The sequence below is a fragment of the Sciurus carolinensis genome, chromosome 8, assembly GCF_902686445.1.
Source record: "Sciurus carolinensis chromosome 8, mSciCar1.2, whole genome shotgun sequence".
Lineage (NCBI taxonomy): Eukaryota > Metazoa > Chordata > Mammalia > Rodentia > Sciuridae > Sciurus > Sciurus carolinensis.
In genome coordinates, this window is record NC_062220.1 from 128,667,437 (window position 1) to 128,688,178 (window position 20,742).

Genomic DNA, 20,742 nt, shown 5'->3' on the forward strand with positions numbered 1-20,742 from the left:
AGCCCTTCGGGACCCCCTTCCCTTTTCTCCTCCTCTGGGCTTTTTTTAGTGCCCCGGTTATTTATTTCCCTTAGAGGAAGGACTAGGGTGGAGTTTCAGCCCAGTGGGTCAGTGTCAGAGGCTCCCTGGGGACCTGGCATTTTGGACAGAGACAGGACAGAGCATGCTGTCTTCCTGCTGCTCTTCTAACGGCCCCTAAGAGCCAGGGACATTCTTTCCGCCAGCTTTACAGAGTATCTCCCAGTATCTGGTACTGTGGGGCCCTTTATATAGTGTCCCCACTAATTCTTCAAGGACTGAAGGAGCTAGGGAAAACTGTCCCCATCCAACAGATGACCAAACTGAGGCCAGAGGACTGACAGAGTCTGCTAGGCTCATGAGCTAGTCATTGAAGAGTGGCAATTCAAATCTGTCTTTCTGGCCTTCGTGTCGGTGTTTGAACCTGCCCCTGCCCCTGCCCCGGCCCGGGGTCCCCTCTCGAGGGCCAGCTGCCGTTGTCCAAGGAAGACAATGTGGACTAGCCAGGCCTCTCCAGGCCTTTTCATCCCATTCAAAGGCCAGCCCGGCCCCCGGCCCCTATGGCCTCAATTCTTTAATTCTTTTCAGAAATTCCCCTTTCCCAGTGGTCAGGGGCCAGCAGGCCCCTGCTGGGCTAGCAAAAGTAGGTGACATGGGCAGGCCTGGAGGATGGAGGAGCCCCAAGCATTCAGAGGCCAGAAGAGCAGTTGTCTGAGACAGGGACAGACATGTGTCAGCATGTCACAACCACCACCTACCGCGTGCTAACCACGACTGGCTCGGTTGGGGCACTTGGCCTGTCTCTGTTGCTCCCAGATCTTCCCGGCTGCCTTTGGACACACACTGTTAATGATCCCTGTTTCACAGAGGAGGAAGCCAAGCCCAGCATGGATGTGAGCTCTCAGGGTCCCAGATGTTGGGATGACAGTGCTAATGAACTTGCAATTCCCAGTGTCAGACGCAGGCTGGTGGTTGAGGGAGCGTACGGCCCCGAGTCCCCTCCAGCCAGGCCAACACAGGGTCCTCCAATCTGAGCTCTTCGCCCCCTAGGTTTTCCTGGGTTTGGAAGAGGACATTGGCTCTGGACAGGTATCTGGCAGTTGCTGGGGACTATCACCCCATCTGCTCCAGGAGGTGTCACAGCAGCCTGAGTGTCACAGTAACCCTGAGTGCAGGGTCTTGCTCCTATTTTTCCAACAAGGAAACTGAGGCCTAAAGACGCCCTTCTGGAAGAGAGAGAGTTATCAGCTTGGGGGACTAGGAAAATCTCTAAGTCACGGTTAGGGGTTAGGGGCTCTGGCTTGGGACAGAACAGGGTTTTATTCCTGGCTCTGTCACCCACTTGCTGCATGACAAAACATAGGTTACCTCATGGCCCTTGGTCTCAGCTTTCCTGGGTCCCATCCCCAGCCTGGGGTGTGTTCTGAGAGTGAACCCTCTGTCGTGGGACCATGGGGGCCTCACATACAGGGGTTCCACTGTCGCCAACATGAAGTAGAGTGGGACCTGGTGCCCGAGGAGTCTGTGGTCCTTGGCTGCAGGACCTTCCCTTGTGGTCCCATCAGCCCTGCTTCCACCCCAGCCAGGCGGCCCCCGGCATCCCTTGGCAGCCAAGGGACCAAAGGCAGAAAAGAAGCTTTGTGCCTGGGGAGGGGGAGGCCCAGGAAGGCATCCAAGCGGCTGCCCCTGGTCCCAGGAGTGTGGGGAGACTTTGAGACCCTAACCCGGGGTGCCCAGGAGCTCTGCAGATCTGACTTAGTTCATAGAGGCCTCTGCGACGCCCGGCCCCGCCGTCCCTCATGGGGCTGCGTCCTGCCCCTCTGTGCCCTCCCAGCCAGAATCCCCATTTCTTTGAACTACTTCTGTCAGCACCGTGGCTCTAGAGTTCAAGCCGTCACTGTCATCGTCACCAGTGTCCTGCCCCAGAACTCTAACCTCTGCAGTCCTGGCTTCCTTTGGGCAAGCCCTAGGATCAGAGAGAGTAGAGGGCTCTAAAATGGGTGGCATCTGCTGTAGCTCCTCTCCAGGGGCTCCGATCCCAGCCCTGTGGCCCATGGGTAATGGGCAGGTGCCTTCTCTCAAGGCTTCAGTTACCCGCTGTGAAAAAGGCAGAGCCTAACACTCTATTCCCACAGTCCAGGGGAGAACCTTGTGAAAAAGGTACTGTGCTGATGTCCTTGAGCCCCGGGGAAGCCCCTGGCCACAGCTGCTGGGCACGGGGCCCAGGTCTGCCTGTGGCATCCCAGTCCAGGAACAAGAATGAACAATGGCAGCGGGCGCCGCACTCCGCGCCCTGCCTGAGACCTCCCCGGCCGCAGGATGTTCTGCTCTCCCCATTTGCAGATGGACAAAGCAAGGTCAGAGAGGGTCAGGGCCTGGTCCACGGTCACCAGCTGAAGCAGCAGCAGGGCCAGGACTGGAACTTGGCCCCCAGTGTGGGGCTCTGACTCTCATCAGCCCGCCCCGCCCCCGCCTGTCTCCGTCCTTTCCTCTCCTTTTCATAACGGCCCTTGGCCCTGGGCCCGCTTGGCTGCCTCCTGAAATTAGTCCCTATCACTGTTCCGGATCACAGTCCCAGGCCCGTGGAGACAAAGTCCCCGGGGCCCCTGGTGGCAGGGAGTGAAGGGCGGGTGTAGGGGGGACCCTCGAGGGGGTGGCCAGTGCCAGGCTCAGCTGGTCTGGCCTGTTTTCTCCCCTCCCAGCAGCCTCTAGGGGCCCAGGAGGTGCTGAGTGGGCAGAAGTGGCAGGCCCAAGAGGGACCTGCTCCTGCCCTGGCCCCACCTCACTGCCCAGCCCTGACAGCTTACGGCTGATCACAACCCCGGGGAAGGAAGCCCTTGGGGGCAGCAGGGATAGAAGCAGGTGTCCAGGTACCATGCCCGTTTCTGGAATCCTCAGGGCCACTGTCTTTTCTGGGTCATTCAGTCATTCAGCAGCTATCCTGAGCGCCCTTGGACTGATTCACGAACTCACTTGGACCCTGCCCATGCCCTCCTCCCAGCCAGAGAGGGAAAAGCTAAGGGCTACTGTGAGTGGCCCAGGGGGCTTTTGGGGACACACAACCCAGCCTGGGCCTCTGGACTGGGTTTTAAAGGGTGAATAGAATTTGTCAGGACTAGGGGCAGGGCTTTTTAGGCAGAGGGATCCCCATTTGCAAAGATCAGAGGTGGCCATGGGGTGTGGTGGCACACGCCTGTCATCCCAGTGGCTCTGGAGACTGACACCAGAGGATGAAGAGTTCAAAGCCAGCCTTAGCAAAAAGCAAGGTACTAAGCAACTCAGTGAGACCCTGTCTCTAAATAAAATACAAACTAGGGCTGGGGAGGTGGCTCAGTGGTCGAGTGCCCCTGAGCTTAATCCCTAGTACCTCCCTCCCGCAAAAAAAAAAAAAAAAAAAGATCAGAGGTGCCAGAAGGAGCAACGCAAGTGTGTGGTAGCATGAAAGATGAAAGATGGACAGGCAGGGCTTGGAGGGCAATGGGGAGCCATGGCAGACTCCAGACTCCATGGTGGTCAGCGCCACATTAGGTGGGTGTTTTAATGAAAAGCTTCCTGCAGCCCATGGAAAGTGGACCCTACCGAGGAGCTTGGGCTAGTGCTGGGAGTTGTGGGTAAGAGGAGTGATAACTGGTGGTCCCCAGTTGGAGGGGCGACTGACTGACCTTGAACCCCACCTGGCTTAACTGTCCCCTCCTATATAAAAGGTCTGGCTAGCCAGCCACCACCTTCATGTCGCCTAAGCAGGGGATTCAAAGTCCAGCTTGTGGGAAAGAAACCAGGGAAGCAGGCCGGGACCTTCATAGGGGAGATTTTCATTAAGGAAGAAGAAAAAAAATGTTCTGTCCAGCTCCCCCTGGAAAAAAAGGACAGCCTGGGCAGTTGTGGACAGTCACAGGCCCACCTTCCCTCGCCTCGCCCAGGGACTGGGACTGGGGGACGTGCGCATGCGTGTGTGGGCACAGGGCTCTGCGTGTCCCCGTGTGGAGGTGGGCCACAGGGAGATCATGAGCATTTGGTGCCTTGCTGGACGTGCCTTTTCCAGGCTGTGAGTGGGAGAGCGGTGTGGGCGTGCACACGGGGGGGGGGGGGGGGGGGAGGGGGGCGGTCCGGTGTGTGCCTGTGTGCGCATGCGCACTGGCTTGGAATTTCCTTCTGTGCCCAGGAGCCCCCTCCTGCACCCGGAGCGCCCAGCTTTCCTTTACCCAGGTTGCTCTCTCCCTCCCTGTCCCCTTCCCCACCTCATGCAGCCCCGGGCCAGCCTGGGGCAGTCACACAGGCTCCAGGGAGCTTCCATACCCTCTGAACTTGCACATCAAGTATTTTGCACTTGGGGTGAAGGAATCGCAATTCACATCAATTTCCCAGAGGTTCTTATGTCCCTCCCCACCCTCCAAACAACCCCACAGGCTCAAAACCACAGCTGTAGGGACCCAGGTTCGATAGGGAGGAGAGTCGGTTTTCCTTTTCTGTTTCTGAGGTCAAGGACGGGTCTCACTGTGTTGCCAGGCTGGCCTCCAAGGCCTGGGCTCCGGCGATCCTTCTGTCCCAGCCTCCGGAGGAGTAGTGGGGACAACAGGTGTGTGACACCGTGCCTGGCTGGGGAGTGTCACAAAATGGAAACCTGTCCCTCTGTGGCTCCCCCACTCGCCAGCCAGTGGGATCTGCTGCTCACACCTGCCGTGGATCCTCCCCTCAGGCCTTTGCTTCGCTGGACTCCCCGCCTGAGCTCTCTTCCTCTCTCCCTATCTGCCACCTCCTTCCTTCAAAGCCCAGCTGTGCTGTCACCTCTTCTCTCCATCTTTTCCAACTCCCACCCCCACCTGAGCAGACCCGATGTCGTCCACCCTGGATCCCACAGCAGTTTGGTTACCCATCGTGCTGATTTCAGCTGGCGATTCGTGCCTGTCCCCCTCTGCTGGTGTGACAGGACTGGACTGTCCCCCGCCTCGGTTTTCCTCGGGTACCCTCTGTGTGATAGCTGGGAGGACTGACTTCTCAGGACGCCAGCTAACGCACACCACGCTGCACATGGGAAGCACTTACTGTCTGCTGAGAACGTATGTCGTCCTCCAGGGACGAGCGGAAAGGGGTTCAGAGGGGAACCTGAAGCTCAGGGAGATGAAAACAGCTGCCTCACGTCACAGCCAGTTCTGAACCCAGAAACGCAGACGGCCCAGCCTGGCCTCCGACTCCATCCTAGAGGCCTCGGCTCCCTTGTCCTCCTCATCTCTGTGAACCACGGTCCATGGCGCCGCGAGGTTCCCAGCCTGGGAACCTGCTGACCCTGGACTCAAGGCCATGAAGGGAGGTCTGGTGGAGTCGGGGGCCCAGGCTGGGAAAGGTCACCTGAAACCCTCCCTCCTTCCGGAGCCCCTGCAAAAAACCACAGAGCCTGTGACCCTGTGCAGGGCTGAGGGCCGCTGAGCACCTGGAATGTCCCGGCCACCACGGAGGCATCCTCACCACTGCCATCCAGCCCCACCCCCTCCCCCACGGCTCACAGAGAGAAAGTCCTGAACCGGGACCAGGACATAGTCAAATGAGTCTGGGGGACCCTGGGGAAGTCCCCTCCTCTTTCTAGGCCACACTAGAATCAGTCCAGAAGGAAGAAAAGCCTAAGCAAAGTCCTGGAGGCGGGAAACTGGCAGAAGGGACAGTTTGGTTTGGCTCATGCAATGGCAGGAGCTTGACAGAGCCCTTGGCCAGGTGTCCTGTGGCCCAGGTGATAGGTGTTTAGTGTGCGTCTTTGGGAATGGCACAAAACTGGAAGCAGGCTATAAGCAGCCATCAGAACACCAGACGCTCAAAACCATACACTGTGGTGGAGCCCACGGGCCCTGCGTGCTGACCTGAGAACCAGCTACCTCGTCTTGTCGGGGGAGGGAGGAACAAGCGTGGACCAACAGTTATAGAGTAACTGGATTTCCATTAAAATAAGAGAAAAGCCAGGCACAGTGGCCCACGCCTGTCATCCTAGTGACTCTGGAGGCCGAGGCAGAAGGATCTCAAATTCGAGGCCAGCCTCAACAACTTAGCAAGACCCTGTCTCAAACAATAAAAAGGGCTGAGGGTGTAGCTCAGTGATAAAGCACCTCTGGGTTCAATCCCCAGTACCTTAATAAATAAATGAAGGAGAAAAAGAGAGAAAGAGCCCAACAGCTGTTTGTATTTATATGCACAGGTATAAATATGTATACATAAAGTTAGGGGACAAATTACACTCTCCTATCAAAGTGCTACCTCTGGGGGCAAGGAGAGCTGTCTGTCCATCTGCTCTCTCCATTCCCAGCACTGACAGCAGCCTCCATGTACTGTATTCAGAGGGTGCTATTAGTTGCACCCCAGACTGTCCACATGTTATTTAAATTCTTGTCCTCTGAGTGCCACTTCACGGACGGGAGGACGGAGGCTCTGGGGTCTGGGATTGTTCAGAGCATTCCTGGGTAACCGAGTCATGACTGGAACTCAGGTCCACCTGACCCCAGAGTTTGCCCTCTTAACCCCAGGCAGGAAATGCTTCTAACCAGTAGGTGAGGATCTGACAAGTTTCAAAGTATGTCTCGAGAAGGCTTCTGAGCCGGGCATGGTGGCACACACCTGTCATCCCAGTGTCTCTGGAGGCTGAGGCAGGAAGATCGGAAGTTCAAAGCCAGCCTCAGCAAAGGCTAGGTGCTAAGCAACTCAGTGAGACCCTGTGTCTAAATAACATACAAAACAGGGCTGGGGACGTGGCTCCATGGTTGAGTGCCCCTGAGTTCAATCTCTGCTACCGGAAAAAAAAAAAATAAAGGCTTCAGCTCAGAGTGGGAGACAGGAAGTGTCGGTGGCCGAGGGCGGTCAAGGTGGAGAGCAGACATTGAGGAGGGAGAGCTGAGGATCCGCTGCTTCCTGAGCGCCCCAGCATAGCCACCCCTGGGAATCCACCCTGAGCTGTTCACTAGGTGCAGAGACTCCACGGGGCCCAGAGGACTGGGAGCTTGGGGTTCTCTCTGCCTGAGAAGGACCCAGATCTCCTTGTCCATCTTCTGGAGTCCTGGGCAGGGTCTACTTGCACTGGAGCTTCCTCCCTTTGGGTCTTTTTCAGGAACTGGTGCTCATACGTGGTGACACGGACCATCTCATGCCATGTTCAAAACGGCACCTACCTTCAGCGAGTGCTGCAGAACTGCCCCTGGCCCATGAGCTGCCCGGGGAGCAGGTAAGGAGGCCACGTGTAAGAGTGGATGGCTCTCCCTGAGGGCCAAGGCCTGGGAGGGGAGCGAAGGCGGCTCAGCCTTGGGAGGAAACCCTGGAGGGCTTCCTGGGGGAGGATCACATGCACCTGCGATCCCCACCTTCAGGGGCCTCCTGTCCTGTTGGTGTCCAGATCCCATTATCTGTGGGTTCAGGGGAGGAACTCAATCCCAGGCTGCAGGGGAGTGACTCCAAAGGGGCCCGGAGGTGGCAGAGGGTTGTGGAGGATCTTGGTTTGTCCCCATGGATATTGAGGGCAGTGCAAAAGGCAGTGGAGGGCGCCATGTGAACCGGGCTACCTGGACACTCTTTCAGCTACAGGACAGTTGTGAGGCCCACTTACAAGGTGATGTACAAGACAGTGACCGCCCGCGAGTGGAGGTGCTGCCCTGGGCATTCGGGAGTAAGCTGCGAGGAAGGTAGGACTTCCTGTCTGTTGCCTGGGGCCCTGTGACAGTGAGCCAAGCGGGTCTCTGGGGGGCATGGGCTCGTTGAATGGTTGCTAAGTCCAGAGACAGTGCCCATGCACGGCACCGTGCACAGAAGAGCCTGCTCACAGGGCTCTGGATGGGGCACTGCTCAGACACATTCAGTGTCTGCTGCAGCCCTCAGAGTGACTGCTTGCCTCTCGGAAGATGCTCCGGGTCCCTGGAAGAATTTCATAGCAGGTTGTGTCACTCACATTTTAAGTCACACCATCCCAAGTCTTTCTTTCAAACTCGGCACGTTAGTCAGCTTTCCACACTGTAACAAAATACGTGAGATGATCTGTTTACACAGCAAAAAGGTTTATTTTGCCTCACATTTTGGAGTATCCAGTTTATGATCAGTTTTCCCTGTGGCTTAGGGCCTCTGGCAGGAGCATACCTCATGGCCAGGAAACAAACAAACACAAAAAAAGCAAGGAGGGGTCAGGGTCACTCTGTCCCTTTCAAGGGCACAGCTCTGGCAACCTCAGGACCTCACACTAGGCTCCACCTCTTAAAGGTCTCACCACTTGCCGCCACTTGCCTTTAACACCTGGGCCTTTGGGGGGCCCTCCAGATCCAAACTCTAGTGCCTGGGGAAAGCCCATGCAGCTGTTTCCACGGGACGTGGTAACATGCTTCATCTGGAAGCACAGGGTCCCTCTAGTCAGCTCCGTGGTCAGAGAGGTAGGCTTGGTGATTCCCACCCTGCAGAGAGGAGACAGGCTCAGGAAGGTGCTGGACACTCAGTTGCTATGAGTCAGGGATGAACTTGGCTGTGCACCGTGTGTGAGCGTGTCCCCTGCAGAGGGACCCCTCCCCCACACACCCCCTCTGAGGGCAGCTTGGTAGCTTGGGGTCAGCTCTGCCCTGGAACTTGGCCACCCACTTCCCTGCGGAGCCTTCCAGCGCCTGTTGCCCTTGCTGCCTGACTGACCCCACGAGCAGCAGATTTGGGGGCACCACAAACTGAGTTCCTGAGCATGGTCCTAAGTGGATGGACTGGCCTTGAGCCAACCTAAGGACCCAGCCCGTAGGCACCTCATGGGAAGATGCATTCAGGGCCCTCAGCAGCACAGAATGTGAACATCGGTTGTAGGATGGATGTGTCCCGAATCCAGAAGCAGGGACAAGTGAAATATGACCTCTGAACCAAGGGGGCATGCTGCTAATAAGAGTGGCCGCTTCTCCGTGTTGCTTAGAGATTGAGCCCAGTTCACAGATGGGGCGACTGAGGCCCAGAGAGGCAGAGCCGAGGGCCCAGAGTCACACAGGAATGAGATGAGAACAGACCTCCCCACGAAGCGGGGAAGGCCCTGGTGCGGTGACACACCCCTGTCATCCTGGCAACTCAGATGGCTGAAGCAGGAGGATCGCAAATTCAAGGCCAGCCTCAGCAACTTAGCAAGGCCCTGTCTCAAAATAAAATAAATAGGGCTGGGGATGTAACTCAGTGGTCGAGTGGCCCTGGGTTCAATCCTCCATACCAAAGTGGGAGCAAAAAGAAGTGGGAAAGGAGGCAGTTTGGTGGTTTCTGGGGCAAGGGGCGTCCCCAGTGGACCTGGGGAGGAACAGGGTGGCCAGAGGAGGAGGGAGCCCCAGTCATGTCCTGGTGTGGGAGGCCAGGAGCTCTAGTGGGAGGAAGAGGGGAAGGCAGAGGCCCCAATGGGCAGAAGGACCAGCCAGCGGTGGCCACTGCCCAGAAGGCCACAGTGGGGCTGTGGGCGAATACCCCAGGTGTGGAGGCCCACCCGAGGCCTGCACCCGGCAGGATCTGCCCCAGACAAAGGCCACTTTGTCCCTGACTCCCCACCAAGGGCAGACGTTGTCTCTGGGGCTTTCCTGGAGGACAGAGGACAGGTGCCCTTGAATTCAGCTGCTGGGTGCCATGTGTCCAGGGCCAGGCCACCCCTGATGTCTGCCGTGGCCTCTGCAGGGACAGGGTCATCCAGGGATTCGTGGGCCTGGCCAGCTGTGTGGCCTTGGGTGGGGGACTCCCCATGTCTGGTTGTGCAACAGCGCCGGCGGGGGTGGGGGACTGCCTTCCAGGCGGCGTTCCGGCCGTGCCCACTCAGAGGGAGGAGCGCCTTCACCGAAGGGCCCCAGGCTGCCGTGCGCCCGGGGAGCAGCCTGGGCCCGCGCCGAGCCTGGGTGCCCTCAGCTGCTCAGTGGGCTGGGTGATGGTGGCCGCTTCCCAGGGAGTTGGTGGGATGGATTGAAGCAGTGAAGACCCCACGTGGTGGCGGGTGGGCGATGATGGACAGGATGGGAGGGGCCTCTGCGATGATTGACAGGATAGGAGGGGCCTCGCCTCCTCCAGTGGTTGGAGCTAAGGAAAGGGAAGTGGGGAAGCGGATGCCTAGGCCTGAATATTCTGGAAAACTGGTCTCACGAAGCCCCAGGAATGGGGGTGGGGAAGCATGGGGACATTGCTGGCCCATCCCGGACTCTGCTGCACCTGGATCCAAGCTGGATTCTCCCAGCTGCTTCCCCTACTGGTTGCTGCCCTTGTGGCCTACTTATTTCTGTGACCTGACCCCGGGACCTCAGATCTGCGTCACCAGGAGCTACAGGACCCAGAGACACCTGGGATGGGCCACAAAGGAGAGGGGACATGTGTCATTCCAGAGACCAGCCCTGTAACTGCGTTGCGCTGCATTGTGCTGTGTGACTTAAGGCATCTCACTTCACCTCTCTGAATCTTGGCTTTATCTGTAAGAATTGAGAAGTGGGTAGTTATGCCTGGCATCCAGTAGGTGATCCATGAATGTCCTCCTTTCCCCTTCAGACCCTGGTGCTGGGGATTCTGTGGTGACCCAGCAGACGGCCCTGCCTCCCACAGAGATTCGGCAAACATGCCTCCGGCCTCCAGACTGGCTGGTGAGGCTGACGGGCTCCAGGGAAGTACTTCCTCACACTTAGCCCTGGATTCCTCACCTGCGGAGTGGGGAGTGCACTCTGTGACAGTGAGTGAAGATGGCCTCGTCTGAGGTTTATAATGACCCACGAGGACGTGGCTGAAACAGGCCCTGTATTACCGATGGGGAGCCTGAGGCTCAGAGAGGTGAAGAGACTGACTTGGGGTCACTCAGCATGTGAGAGGCGGGATGGAGACCAGCTGACCATTGGCTCCTCCAGGCATTAGAAAGGGGCTGGGAGGGACTGGCTGGCGGAGGCTCTCACCTGGATGCCTGTTCATGGAAACAATAGAAGAGAAAGGGCCAAGGCCAGAGTGTACCACAAGGCAGGGCGGGGCAGGCACATGCCTGGTCTTTCTCGCAGGCAGAGCCCAACAATCACCTTCCCTGGACCTGGGCCCAGGACCTGCTGAGGGTGGGGCTGCTGCACCCACTCCCATGCCGCCCTGCCTCTGGGGACTCTTTGGCCCAGCAGCCCCATTGTCCAGATGATTAAAACGAGTCTCAGAGAGGGTGCTGGCCCCACACGAGGTCACACAGCAAGTGAGCCTTGTGGCCAGATTGCTCCCCAGGACTCTGATGCAGGTCTGTGGCAGACCCTCCTACAGGACTAATGACAAGGGAAGGGAAGGCCACCCCTCTCCTCGGCGCCAGGCACTTCAGTGCTTACCCACCTGCATCAGGCCCTCCTGTTGCGGCACGGGAGGTCCAGAGGCTGAGCTCAGGGCAGCAGCTACGAGGGAGGAGCTGGGTTCAAGGCCAGCCAGCCTGGCTCGAGCCGGGATCTCTGCTCTGAGGCCATCCCAGGGCGTGTGCTCAGAGGCCAGTGGGCCGCCATGCGGGCAGAAGCCAGTCCCAGCCCCAGCATCTCCCAGGTGGAAAGACGGGGAGGCTGGGGACTCACCCTCTTCTCCTAGGGGCGGACTGCCTCCACTTCCCCTGTCCTGTGGCCTCAGCATACATGTCCCTTCTCTGTCCCTCACAGCCCAGAGAAGGGACGTTTGCCTAAGATTGCACAGTCCAAAGCCTCAGAGCAAATGCAAGGGTGGTTCTAGCCTCCTTCCAAGGGCTCTTTGGCCTGTCCCCCCATCGGGGCTGGGGACCTCCCACACGTCTCTTGCTCTCCAGCCAGGTGCCAGGTGCAGGGCCAAGCCTGTGCTTTTCCATGCAGATCAGAACCCTGAGGGCTAACCCGTGTGTCGCGCACCGTGTGCACCACCCATTCCTGTCCGGAAGGCTCGGGTGACTGCCCTCCCTGCTTTCCCATCACAACCCAGCTCCACCCTCCCTCCATCTGACCCTCTGCCCACCCTGCTCTTCCCCCAACCCAGGTATGGACGTGGCATCCACGGCCAGGCGTCCTGACGCATGCCTGTCATCCCAGCGGCTCGGGAGGCAGAGGCAGGAGGATTGAAAGTTCGAGGCTAGCCTCAGCAGCTTAGTGAGGTCCTGAGCAATTCAGCGAGACCCTGTCTCTAAATAAAATACAAAAAGAGCTGGGGATGTGGCTCAGTGGTTAAGTGCCCCTGGGTTCAATCCCTGGTACCAAAAATAATAATGAAACATGAGCACCCACAGACTGAACAGAAACGTTAGCTACCCTGAAGAGGGAGCCAGGCCTTCCCAGAGGCCTCCGGGTCAGGCTGGAGGGTTCTTGGACCTCCCTGCTCCAGCTCGACCCTGACCCCTGCTTTCGGCCACCAGCTGGCAGGCAGCAAATATTTACATTTGGAAAGTAAATTCCCACAGTCGCGGGCTGGGCTGGGCAGACTGCATCCCTGTGACCTGTGGTCACTGAACTGTGCAGACCTGGGGGGTCAGATGAGAATGAGGGAGCCCCTCCCTTGAATCCTCTCCTGGGGGAGAAAGTCACAGGCCAAAGGGTAGGGAACCCAAAGTTCTCACACCCCCATTTCCAATCGAGGGCAGGTTTGGGGTCCCCGCTGCCCTCGTCCTGCTGGTGGACCTCATTCTCTTCCTTACCATGGTTGGTCATGAGGATCCCATGAGAAGGGACATCACCTTGTCACCGGGCGGCAGGAAGAGGGGCTGCGGTGGGGTCCTCCGTGTTCCAGCCGGTGGGGCAAATTAGAAACGCAAGGGCAGAGGCCTTGTGGAGGTCAAGACGGGGAGTGATGAGCACTTCGCTGGGGACTTTGGTACTGGTGAGTGTCCTGGAGCCTCCAGGAGGGCTTCCTGGAGGAGGTGGCCTGGGAGCCACAGCTGTAGGAATTGGGGAAGTGCGTGGTGTACATGTGAGTGTGGGGGGTGGCACCTGGGATCTCCCACGTGGTGGGACATGCCCTGGAGTGGAGCTCAGGGTCTGTGGTCCCGGGACCAACCTTCAGGGCCTCCTGGGATGCAAGGTTGGAACTGAGGACGACGCCCCAGGAGCGACCGCCAGGCCTGGATGTGGGGGGCTCTCTGCCCTCTGAGACCTGCCTCTGGGTGTGGCCAAACACCAGGGAGGGGTGTGGCATTTTTGTCCTACAGAAGGCCATCCGTGCCAGGCGCCGTGATGTGCGCCTGTCATCCCAGCAGCTCAGGAGGCTGGGGCAGGAGGATCGCGAGTTCAAAGCCAGCCTCAGCAACAGCCAGGTGCTAAGCAACTCAGTGAGACCCTGTCTCTAAATAAAATACAAAATAGGGCTGGGGAGGTGACTCCGTGGTCGAGTGTCCCTGAGTTCAATCCCCAGTAACCCCCGCCAAAAAAAGGTCATCATCGCCCAACCCACAGTTTCTTCCTTCCTGGAATTTTGTGTGCCTTTGACAACCTGATACATCTTTTAAAGGACTTTTGTGTGTTTATCAGAATTGGGGGGAGTTTGGGTTTAATGTTTATAAGTCCTGAATCCAGAATGAACGTTTCCGGGTTCTGTTTTGGTTTGGTTTGTTCTTTTGCTGGGATGGATCCTCGGACCTCCGTGCGTACTAGGTGAACTTACCCCACTGAGCTACACCCCCAGCCCCAAACCTCTTCTAACTGAAAGTCACCATCACCTGGAGCCCCTTCTGTCGGCTCTGCTGGTGCAGCTGTTTTTCTGTTCATGTTTCTAGCTTTCTCTGACTCCTGGAGAAATATCCCAAAACAAAATGGGTTGAAAAAGAATTTCCAGCCACAAGTCCACTGTCCCGTGACATTAGAACGTTTATCCTTCTTCCCCGGGCCGCTGTCTGCTTTGCACAGTATTTTGCCTTCTATTTCATTTGCTTTCTTGAAATTATTTTTCAGCCCTTGATTCATGCATTTATCAACAAAAGTTTTATTGAGGCCCTTGAGGTCCTACTGGGTGCCAAGCACTTTTCTTGGCCAGACACAAGACGGACCGAGTCCCTGCCTTGGTGAGGACGGTACTCTAGCCAGGGGGGGCAGACAGCTGGCAGTCCGCTGGGGAACTGGTCCAGTCAATAACATGTGGAAAACACTATGGGGGGGCGGGGAGGAAGTGGGAAGGGCTCGAAGAAGCCAAAGCTTCATTACAGAGAAAATTCATGCCTGCTCCGGGCCAGAGGGATGGCAGCTGCTTTGGGTCAAAAGTTTCTGCAAAGGGTAATAAAATGGCATTTTACATCTTCACCTGGGAGCCAAAATGGTGAAGCAGGGTTGGGAAGGCCACTTCTCTCCGACATCAGAACTCTTCCTGGACTCTGGGCGTCTCTGCCTGGTGGCCGCCCCCCAAAAAGAAGTCAGGCCCTGGAGTCAGACCTACCTGGGTTCCGATCCAGGATGGAGAACTCAAGGGGAATGACAGAATCGCTTCATTTCTCAATCTTGGTTTCCTTCTAGGGGAAAAGAGAGGAAGAGTCCTTAGCCAGGTTACATGGTACACGCCCGACATCCCAGCGGCTCAGGAGGCTGAGGCAGGAGGATGGCGAGTTCAAAGCCAGCCTCAGCCACAGCGAGGTGCTAAGCAACTCAGTGAGACCCTGTCTCTAAATAAAATATAAAAAAGGGCTGGGGAGGTGGCTTCGTGGTTAATCACCCCTGGGAATTAAAAAAAAAAAAAGAGTCTCATTTGCCCTTCCATTTGTCTGCATGTTCGGGACAGAGGAGAGGGGGTATCCAGTTGCTCTGTGACTCGGTGTCCCCATCTGTTAAGACTAGGTGACCCTAGCACTTTCGCAAAAAAATAAAATAAAATAAAATGGCCAGGTGTATACAGGAAGTGCTTAGAATATACCAGAGCCGGTTGGGAGTACGTGCTGAACAAGTTTGGCCTCAGGTATGTGAAGCACTTAGCACCAGGGGGCTCCCCAGCCCAGAGAGCCCCCAGTCCCTGTCCCTGTCCTGGGCTGGTAGGACTGGGGAGATCTGCCTCTGCACCCAGGCAAGTTATGGGCCCTTGGGGACAGTGTGCTAGGGAGGCAGCTCAGCTTGAGTGGGAGCCCCACGGTGGGACCAGAGCAAGGCCTGGCAGCCTCCCTGCTGGGGGCTGGCCAGAGGGACCTGTCTGGTTTGAGTTCCCGGCGCCTCTCGCTCTGCCTCAAGCCACAGCCCGGGTCTCGGCTGCCAGCCCCGTGCCTTATTTGGGTCTTGTCCCCCCGGCCCCCCCCCCAACAACACTTTGTAGCCTTAAAAGGCAGGCCCCGGGGGCAGGGGGGGCCCTCACCACTGCTGGCTCCGGAGCCCCTCCAGCTGTGCCCGCCACCCCAGGCTTGGCCAGCCCATCTCTCCAGCTGTGCTGAAGACCAAGCCCCCAAAGCCAGACCAGCCAGGGTGCGGCAGGGGTGGGCCCCTGGAACCAGCAGCCAGGACTCTCTGGTTTTCATTTAAAGTCAGAGTTGGATCCGCTTCAGTCCTTTCTGACTCGGAGGGCCAGGGAGAGAGAGAGAGAGAGGGACGGTCACAGCCTAGTTTACTGAGTGTCTCCTGTGTGTGAACAGTGGGCCCTGTGCACGTATCGCCATCCTCAGGCCTCGCACCAGGCTGGGAGGGACCGAGAGGCCTCAGTGTCCCATTTTACAGATGGGAAAGTGGGCAAATCCAGAGAGGATGTCACTCAGGTCAGTAAGTGGTGGGGCAGGAACCCAAGCTGGTGATAACCTCAAACTTTTTTCTTTCTTTTTGGTACCAGGGATTAAACCCAGGGACCCTCGACCACTGAGCCACATCCCCAACCCCTTTATTTTCTATTTTGAAACAGGGTCTTGCTAAGTTGCTTAGGGCCCTGCTAAATTGCTGAGGCTGGTCTGAATTTGCAATCCTCCTGCCTCAGCCTCCTGGGCTGCTGGAATTATAGGCATGCACCACCACGGCTGGCCAAGCCCAAACATTTTTTGGGGTGGCGGGGATACTGTGGGTTGAACCCAGGGGTGCTTAACCACGGAGCCACATCCGCAGCTTTTTTTAATGTTTTATTTTGAGACAGGGTCTTACTAAGTTGTTTAGTACCTCACTAAGTTGCTGAGCCGGCTTTGAACTTGTCCTCCTGCTTTCCACGCTGGTGGGATCACCACGCCTGGCCGATAACTCCTAACTCTTAACCAAGGTGGCCGGCAGGGGTCGTTGAGGAAGCCCCCAGCCTCCTCCTCACCCCATTGCCAGCTCCTCTCACCGGCCCATCAAGGGTCCGACTGTTCCAACTCGGCCCCCTTGGTGCTGTGTCACCTAGGGAAATAGCTCCACCTCCCTGGGCCTCCCTATCCCTCAGGGAGTAGAATCCCTGCCGGGGACACAGTGGCGGGCAGGGGCATGTGCCAAGGCAAGGGTGGCGCAGGGCAGCGGGGTCCTCACCCGGCCTTTCCTCAGTTGCAGGCACCTCTGGCTTCAGGGAGCCCGCGTGGCCGGGCAGCTCGGTGCGGCGGATGGCTCTTCAGCCTACAGCCTTCTCAGGTGGGTCTGGGGCGGCATCTTGGGTGAGACCAAGAGGGGACCCAGGGCAGCGTGGTAATTGTCCTGAAAGCCAGCAGTCCAGCAGTGGAGGGTCCAGAAAAGGCTGGAAAGAGAGCTACAAGGGGGAGGAAGGACCCCAGAGGTGGGTCTGCCTTGAGCCCAGGCACCCTGAGACCACGCCCCTGACTCCTGCAGATCCAAGCCCCCATGCCTCTCTTTACCGGGTGTCCGCGGGGTGTAAGGGCCTGAGCCGGTGCTTTCTGTCACCAGCTGTTTAAACCCCACAGCTGTGCACACCCTGCTCCCAAGACCCGATCGACCCGTTTTAAATAGAGGGAAACCAGACCAGACCGGAGACCTGCCCGGCCGGGTCCGAGTTCCCGCAGCCACCAGGGGGCAGCACTGGGCGGGACCCGCCGTGCTGTGCGTGCCGGGCGCTCGCTGCACCTTGCCGGGCTCCTGCGAGGATGGAGAGCAGCTTGCAAACCTCCGCAAGTGGCTGGAGCTGTTGGGAGTGATTCAGGGGTCTTGCTAAGGAATCTGGAGGAGCTGGACTGTGCTTCTGTGAGCGGGTCAGAGGGCGGTGCCTCTGAGGCCAGCCCTGTCTAGGCTGTGACGTGTGGGTCCCCAAAGCTGGCAGGTCCACGCCCCAGCCCCACCCCCACCCCACAGGAGACAACAGGATTGCCCGCCCTGGCTTCTGGGAAAAGGGTCATTTTGGACACCAGAGGCTGCCAGGATCAGGCCTGAGACCCTGCTCTGGAAGAGACAGGGCCACTTTGGAGGCCCCAGTGTTGAAGGAAAGCCCCAGGGGTGGTCCACCTGGGCCCGTGGCGATGCTGTAACCCCTTCCCTGCACTGGAATTCCTTCTGGGTTGGGGTCTGTCTCCTCCCTCCTCCTTAGTCTCTTCCAGGGACTACGGGCTCTTAGGGAGACCCTGGGACCCTGGACCCAGTCCCAGTCTCCTCCCTCCCACAGGTTGTCTCAATTGCAGCAAAGTATCGGAGCTGACCGAGAGGCTGAAGGTGCTGGAGGCCAAGGTGGGTGAGCAGCTCCCTGCTGACCCCCAGCCCTGGGGCCCCCTGGCCTCCTCCCCGCCCTTCCTGCACCCCCATGCCCAACCTGCAGCTCCGAGCTTCCACAGGGCTCCCCACAGACCAGGCAGGCAGTTTTCCCTTGCCGGCCACAGCCTGCCATTGGTTCCCAGCCAACTCTTCCACCTGTCCTCCGGTGCCCTCCCCAGGAAGCTCCACTCTTAGTCAGATGGTCTGGCCCGCTCTTCTTCCAGGAAGCCGTGACGCCCCCTCCCGTGCTGCCCAGTCCCAGGGCTGGCTGCAGGATCCCCCTCGCCCACCACTCCTTAGCCACCCCCATAATACCATCCTCCAGCTTCAGAGCCAAACATCTATTACTCATCTCATTATTTTGAGATTAAAAGTCTTCAAAAATTATAGAACAGGAAACAAAGATTCTAAACATGAAAAACTCAGAAATGTGGGCCATTAATATCTTTTTTTTTTTTAATTTTTTTTTTTTAAACTCAGTCTAACTCTGTTGCCCAGGCTGGTAACTCCTGGGCTTGAGCAAGCCCCCTGAGTAGCTGGGACTACAAGCATATAAGGTCACTTTTTAATCATTTTTTTCCTTCTGGATTTTTTTTTTGGTAGGGGGTATTGAACCCAGGGGCACTTCACCACTGAGCCACATCCCAGCCCTTTTTATTTTTTATTTTGAGTCAGGGTCTTGCTAAGTTGCCTGGCTAAATTGCTGAGACTGTCCTCAAACTTGCAATCCTCCTGCCTCGGCCTCCCAAGTTGCTGGAATTACAGGTGTGCGCCACGGCACCAGGCTCCTTCCAGATTTTCTGGACATATATAGATAGACGTGTACACTTTGCTTATTCTTTGCTCCACTGTTCCCTCCTCTTGGACTTCGTCTTGTGGAGATGATCAGATGTGAACATGTTTCCCTATCAGTAGGGAAATTAGAAAACCAGAGGCCAGAAATGGGTAGTTGCATAATTACAGAGCATCTGCTATGAGGACAGTCAGTGACTCAGGGGGTACCAACTGATGTTCCAGGATTATCTTCACCCTGGTCCCAAAAGCGAATTTGGGATATGCCACCTGGTCTCTCTTTTATGTCAGACCCTTCCAAACTTCCCTGCAGATTTAGAAAAAAATTCTCATGGTAGAGAGAGTGCATAGCACGCTCGAGGCCCTGGGTTTAATCCCCAGCACCAAAAAAAGAAAAATAAAAAGCAAAACTCTTCAAACCCTTGTGCCATTTCAGCAGATCAAGACAAGCTCATATTATTTATGGAGATTAGCATAGAGAAACCTGCTTGGCCAGCAAGCACCATGAGCACCGAGCTCCACTTGGGTGGCAGTGACCACGTGTGATGACATTTCTGCGGTGCGTGCTATGAACTGTACACTTTAAAAACACAGGCACTTCTCACGGAGTTCCGGGCCCCTGTGAGCCCAGGTCTCCACTCCCTGCAGGCTCCTCAACTGGTCTGTGCTTGCAGAGCCCCTGGAATCCACCCTATCCCTCTCTTCCTCCTCCTCCACAGGTGGCTGTGCTGACTGTCACAGAGCGGGCAGTGCCCTTGACCCCAGCTACCCTTGAGGACCCTTCTCCACTCTGGGGCTCCCCAGCTGCCCAGGGAAGCCCTGGAGATGGAGGCCTCCAGGGTGAGTGGATCAGGCAGGGAATAGACTCCCACGTGGGAATCGGGAGTGAGACTCTGGTCCCCACCCTTGCTCTGCCCTGCCGACCTCTGCTCAGCCCAGGTCTCCCCTATCTCCACTAGACCCAGGGGATGTTCTCAGGGGCGCCTGAGCACTGGAGTCCTGGAAGCTGAGCAACCCCAGCAGATCCTGCCTGGGTGGAAATGGTTTGGGGGACTCGGTGACTCTCCTTCCCCCTGACCCAGCAGGCTCATTGACCCCTGCCTTCCCCCTTCATACCAGGGCTACCAGGAGCCAGAGAGAGCCTGCGGGCCCCACTGCTCCCTCGAGATGGTAGGTGCCGGCAGGGGGCTCAGGGCCAGGGTGCGGGTCAAGAGCAAGTCTAGAGCTGCCAGCCTAATGCTCTCTACTCCCCAGACCTTGGGGGCACTCGGGGGCTGCCTGGGCCTACCGGTCCCAAAGGAGATGCTGGCAGCCAGGGCCCAGCAGGGATGAGAGGCCCACCAGGTAAGCACCCACAATGCCACCTGTGTCCCCCGCTTTCTTGACCATCCCTTCTGCTGGGTGGACCCAGGCTGGGCTTTCTTCCCCAACCGACACAGCCAGGGTGGCTTGGTCCCTTCTACCCACCAGCCCTCCGGGGACTGTCCTGCTCACACCTGGCTCTCTGCTGCTGCTCTCTGGGCATTTACACTCACCAGGGTCTGAGCTGGGCACTGGGTGAGGTCAGCCCAGTCCCTGGGAGCTCCCAAACCAGTGGGAGAAATACTAGTCCCCTGCCATGACCAGGGTTCCTAGGGAAACCTGGGGATCTGGGGTCCCTAAGGAGAAACCCAGATTAGACTGGGTGGGACAGAGAATGATAGGCTGTGTTCATGCCCCTCACAGGGAGCCAGGGACGGCAGGCCTGTGGGCTCCCGAGTCCTCTCTGCGCCTGCTGCCCAGGCTGCCATCCTGCCCCTCTTGAGGCCACCCTCCCTCCCTGCCTGCTGTACACCTACCAACCCCTGCGATCTCATTGCAGGTCCACAGGGTCCCCCAGGGAGCCCTGGCCAGGCTGGGGCTGTGGGAACCCCTGGAGAGAGGGGACCTCCAGGCCCACCAGGGCCTCCTGGTCCCCCGGGACCCCCAGCCCCTGTTGGACCATCCCATGCCCGGACCTCCCAACCTGGTGAGTCCCTGGGGTCCTGGCAGGTTGAGGTGGGTGATGAGGCTGCAGTAAATACTGCCATGGTGCCTGGTAGATAGCAGGCACTTGCCTGTGCCAGGGGGCCAGAGGTCACCCGTGGCCCAGCCGGTGCTGCTGTCTCTGTTCACAGATAAGGGACACTGAGGGCCAGAGAGGGGAGGTCACATGCTATGATCGCACAGCTGAGTCATGGGGGAAATGGCTTCAGGTCTAGATGCTCAGAGCCCCCAGGCATGGGGCCCTCCCCAAGCCTTGGAGCTGGCCAGAATCCAGCCCTCCAGAGCACCAGGAAGTCCAAGGCCCAACTGCAGGAAGAGAGCTCAGACTCCCAAGGCCACAGTGTGGCCCGGTGCCGATGCGGACCCCTGGCCTCCTCCCCTGGAGCCCAGC

The 20,742-nt window shown here is 57.8% G+C and overlaps 1 protein-coding gene across 7 annotated transcripts in view; it reads left to right on the forward strand.

The window, feature by feature from the left end:
* The window catches only part of Emid1 (EMI domain containing 1), a 43,812-nt gene that overhangs the window by 550 nt on the left and 22,520 nt on the right, over positions 1-20,742 (forward strand). For all 7 annotated transcript variants that reach the window (XR_007109875.1, XR_007109876.1, XM_047561861.1 and 4 more), the window contains exons 2-9: positions 7,103-7,216; positions 7,567-7,670; positions 16,386-16,469; positions 17,449-17,510; positions 19,046-19,166; positions 19,446-19,496; positions 19,581-19,670; positions 20,188-20,334. Coding sequence is in view for 5 of the 7 variants with exons in the window: in XM_047561861.1 (XP_047417817.1) it covers positions 7,103-7,216; positions 7,567-7,670; positions 16,386-16,469; positions 17,449-17,510; positions 19,046-19,166; positions 19,446-19,496; positions 19,581-19,670; positions 20,188-20,334 (773 nt within the window). In the remaining 2 variants the exon portion in view is untranslated. The remainder of the gene's footprint in view (positions 1-7,102; positions 7,217-7,566; positions 7,671-16,385; positions 16,470-17,448; positions 17,511-19,045; positions 19,167-19,445; positions 19,497-19,580; positions 19,671-20,187; positions 20,335-20,742) is intronic.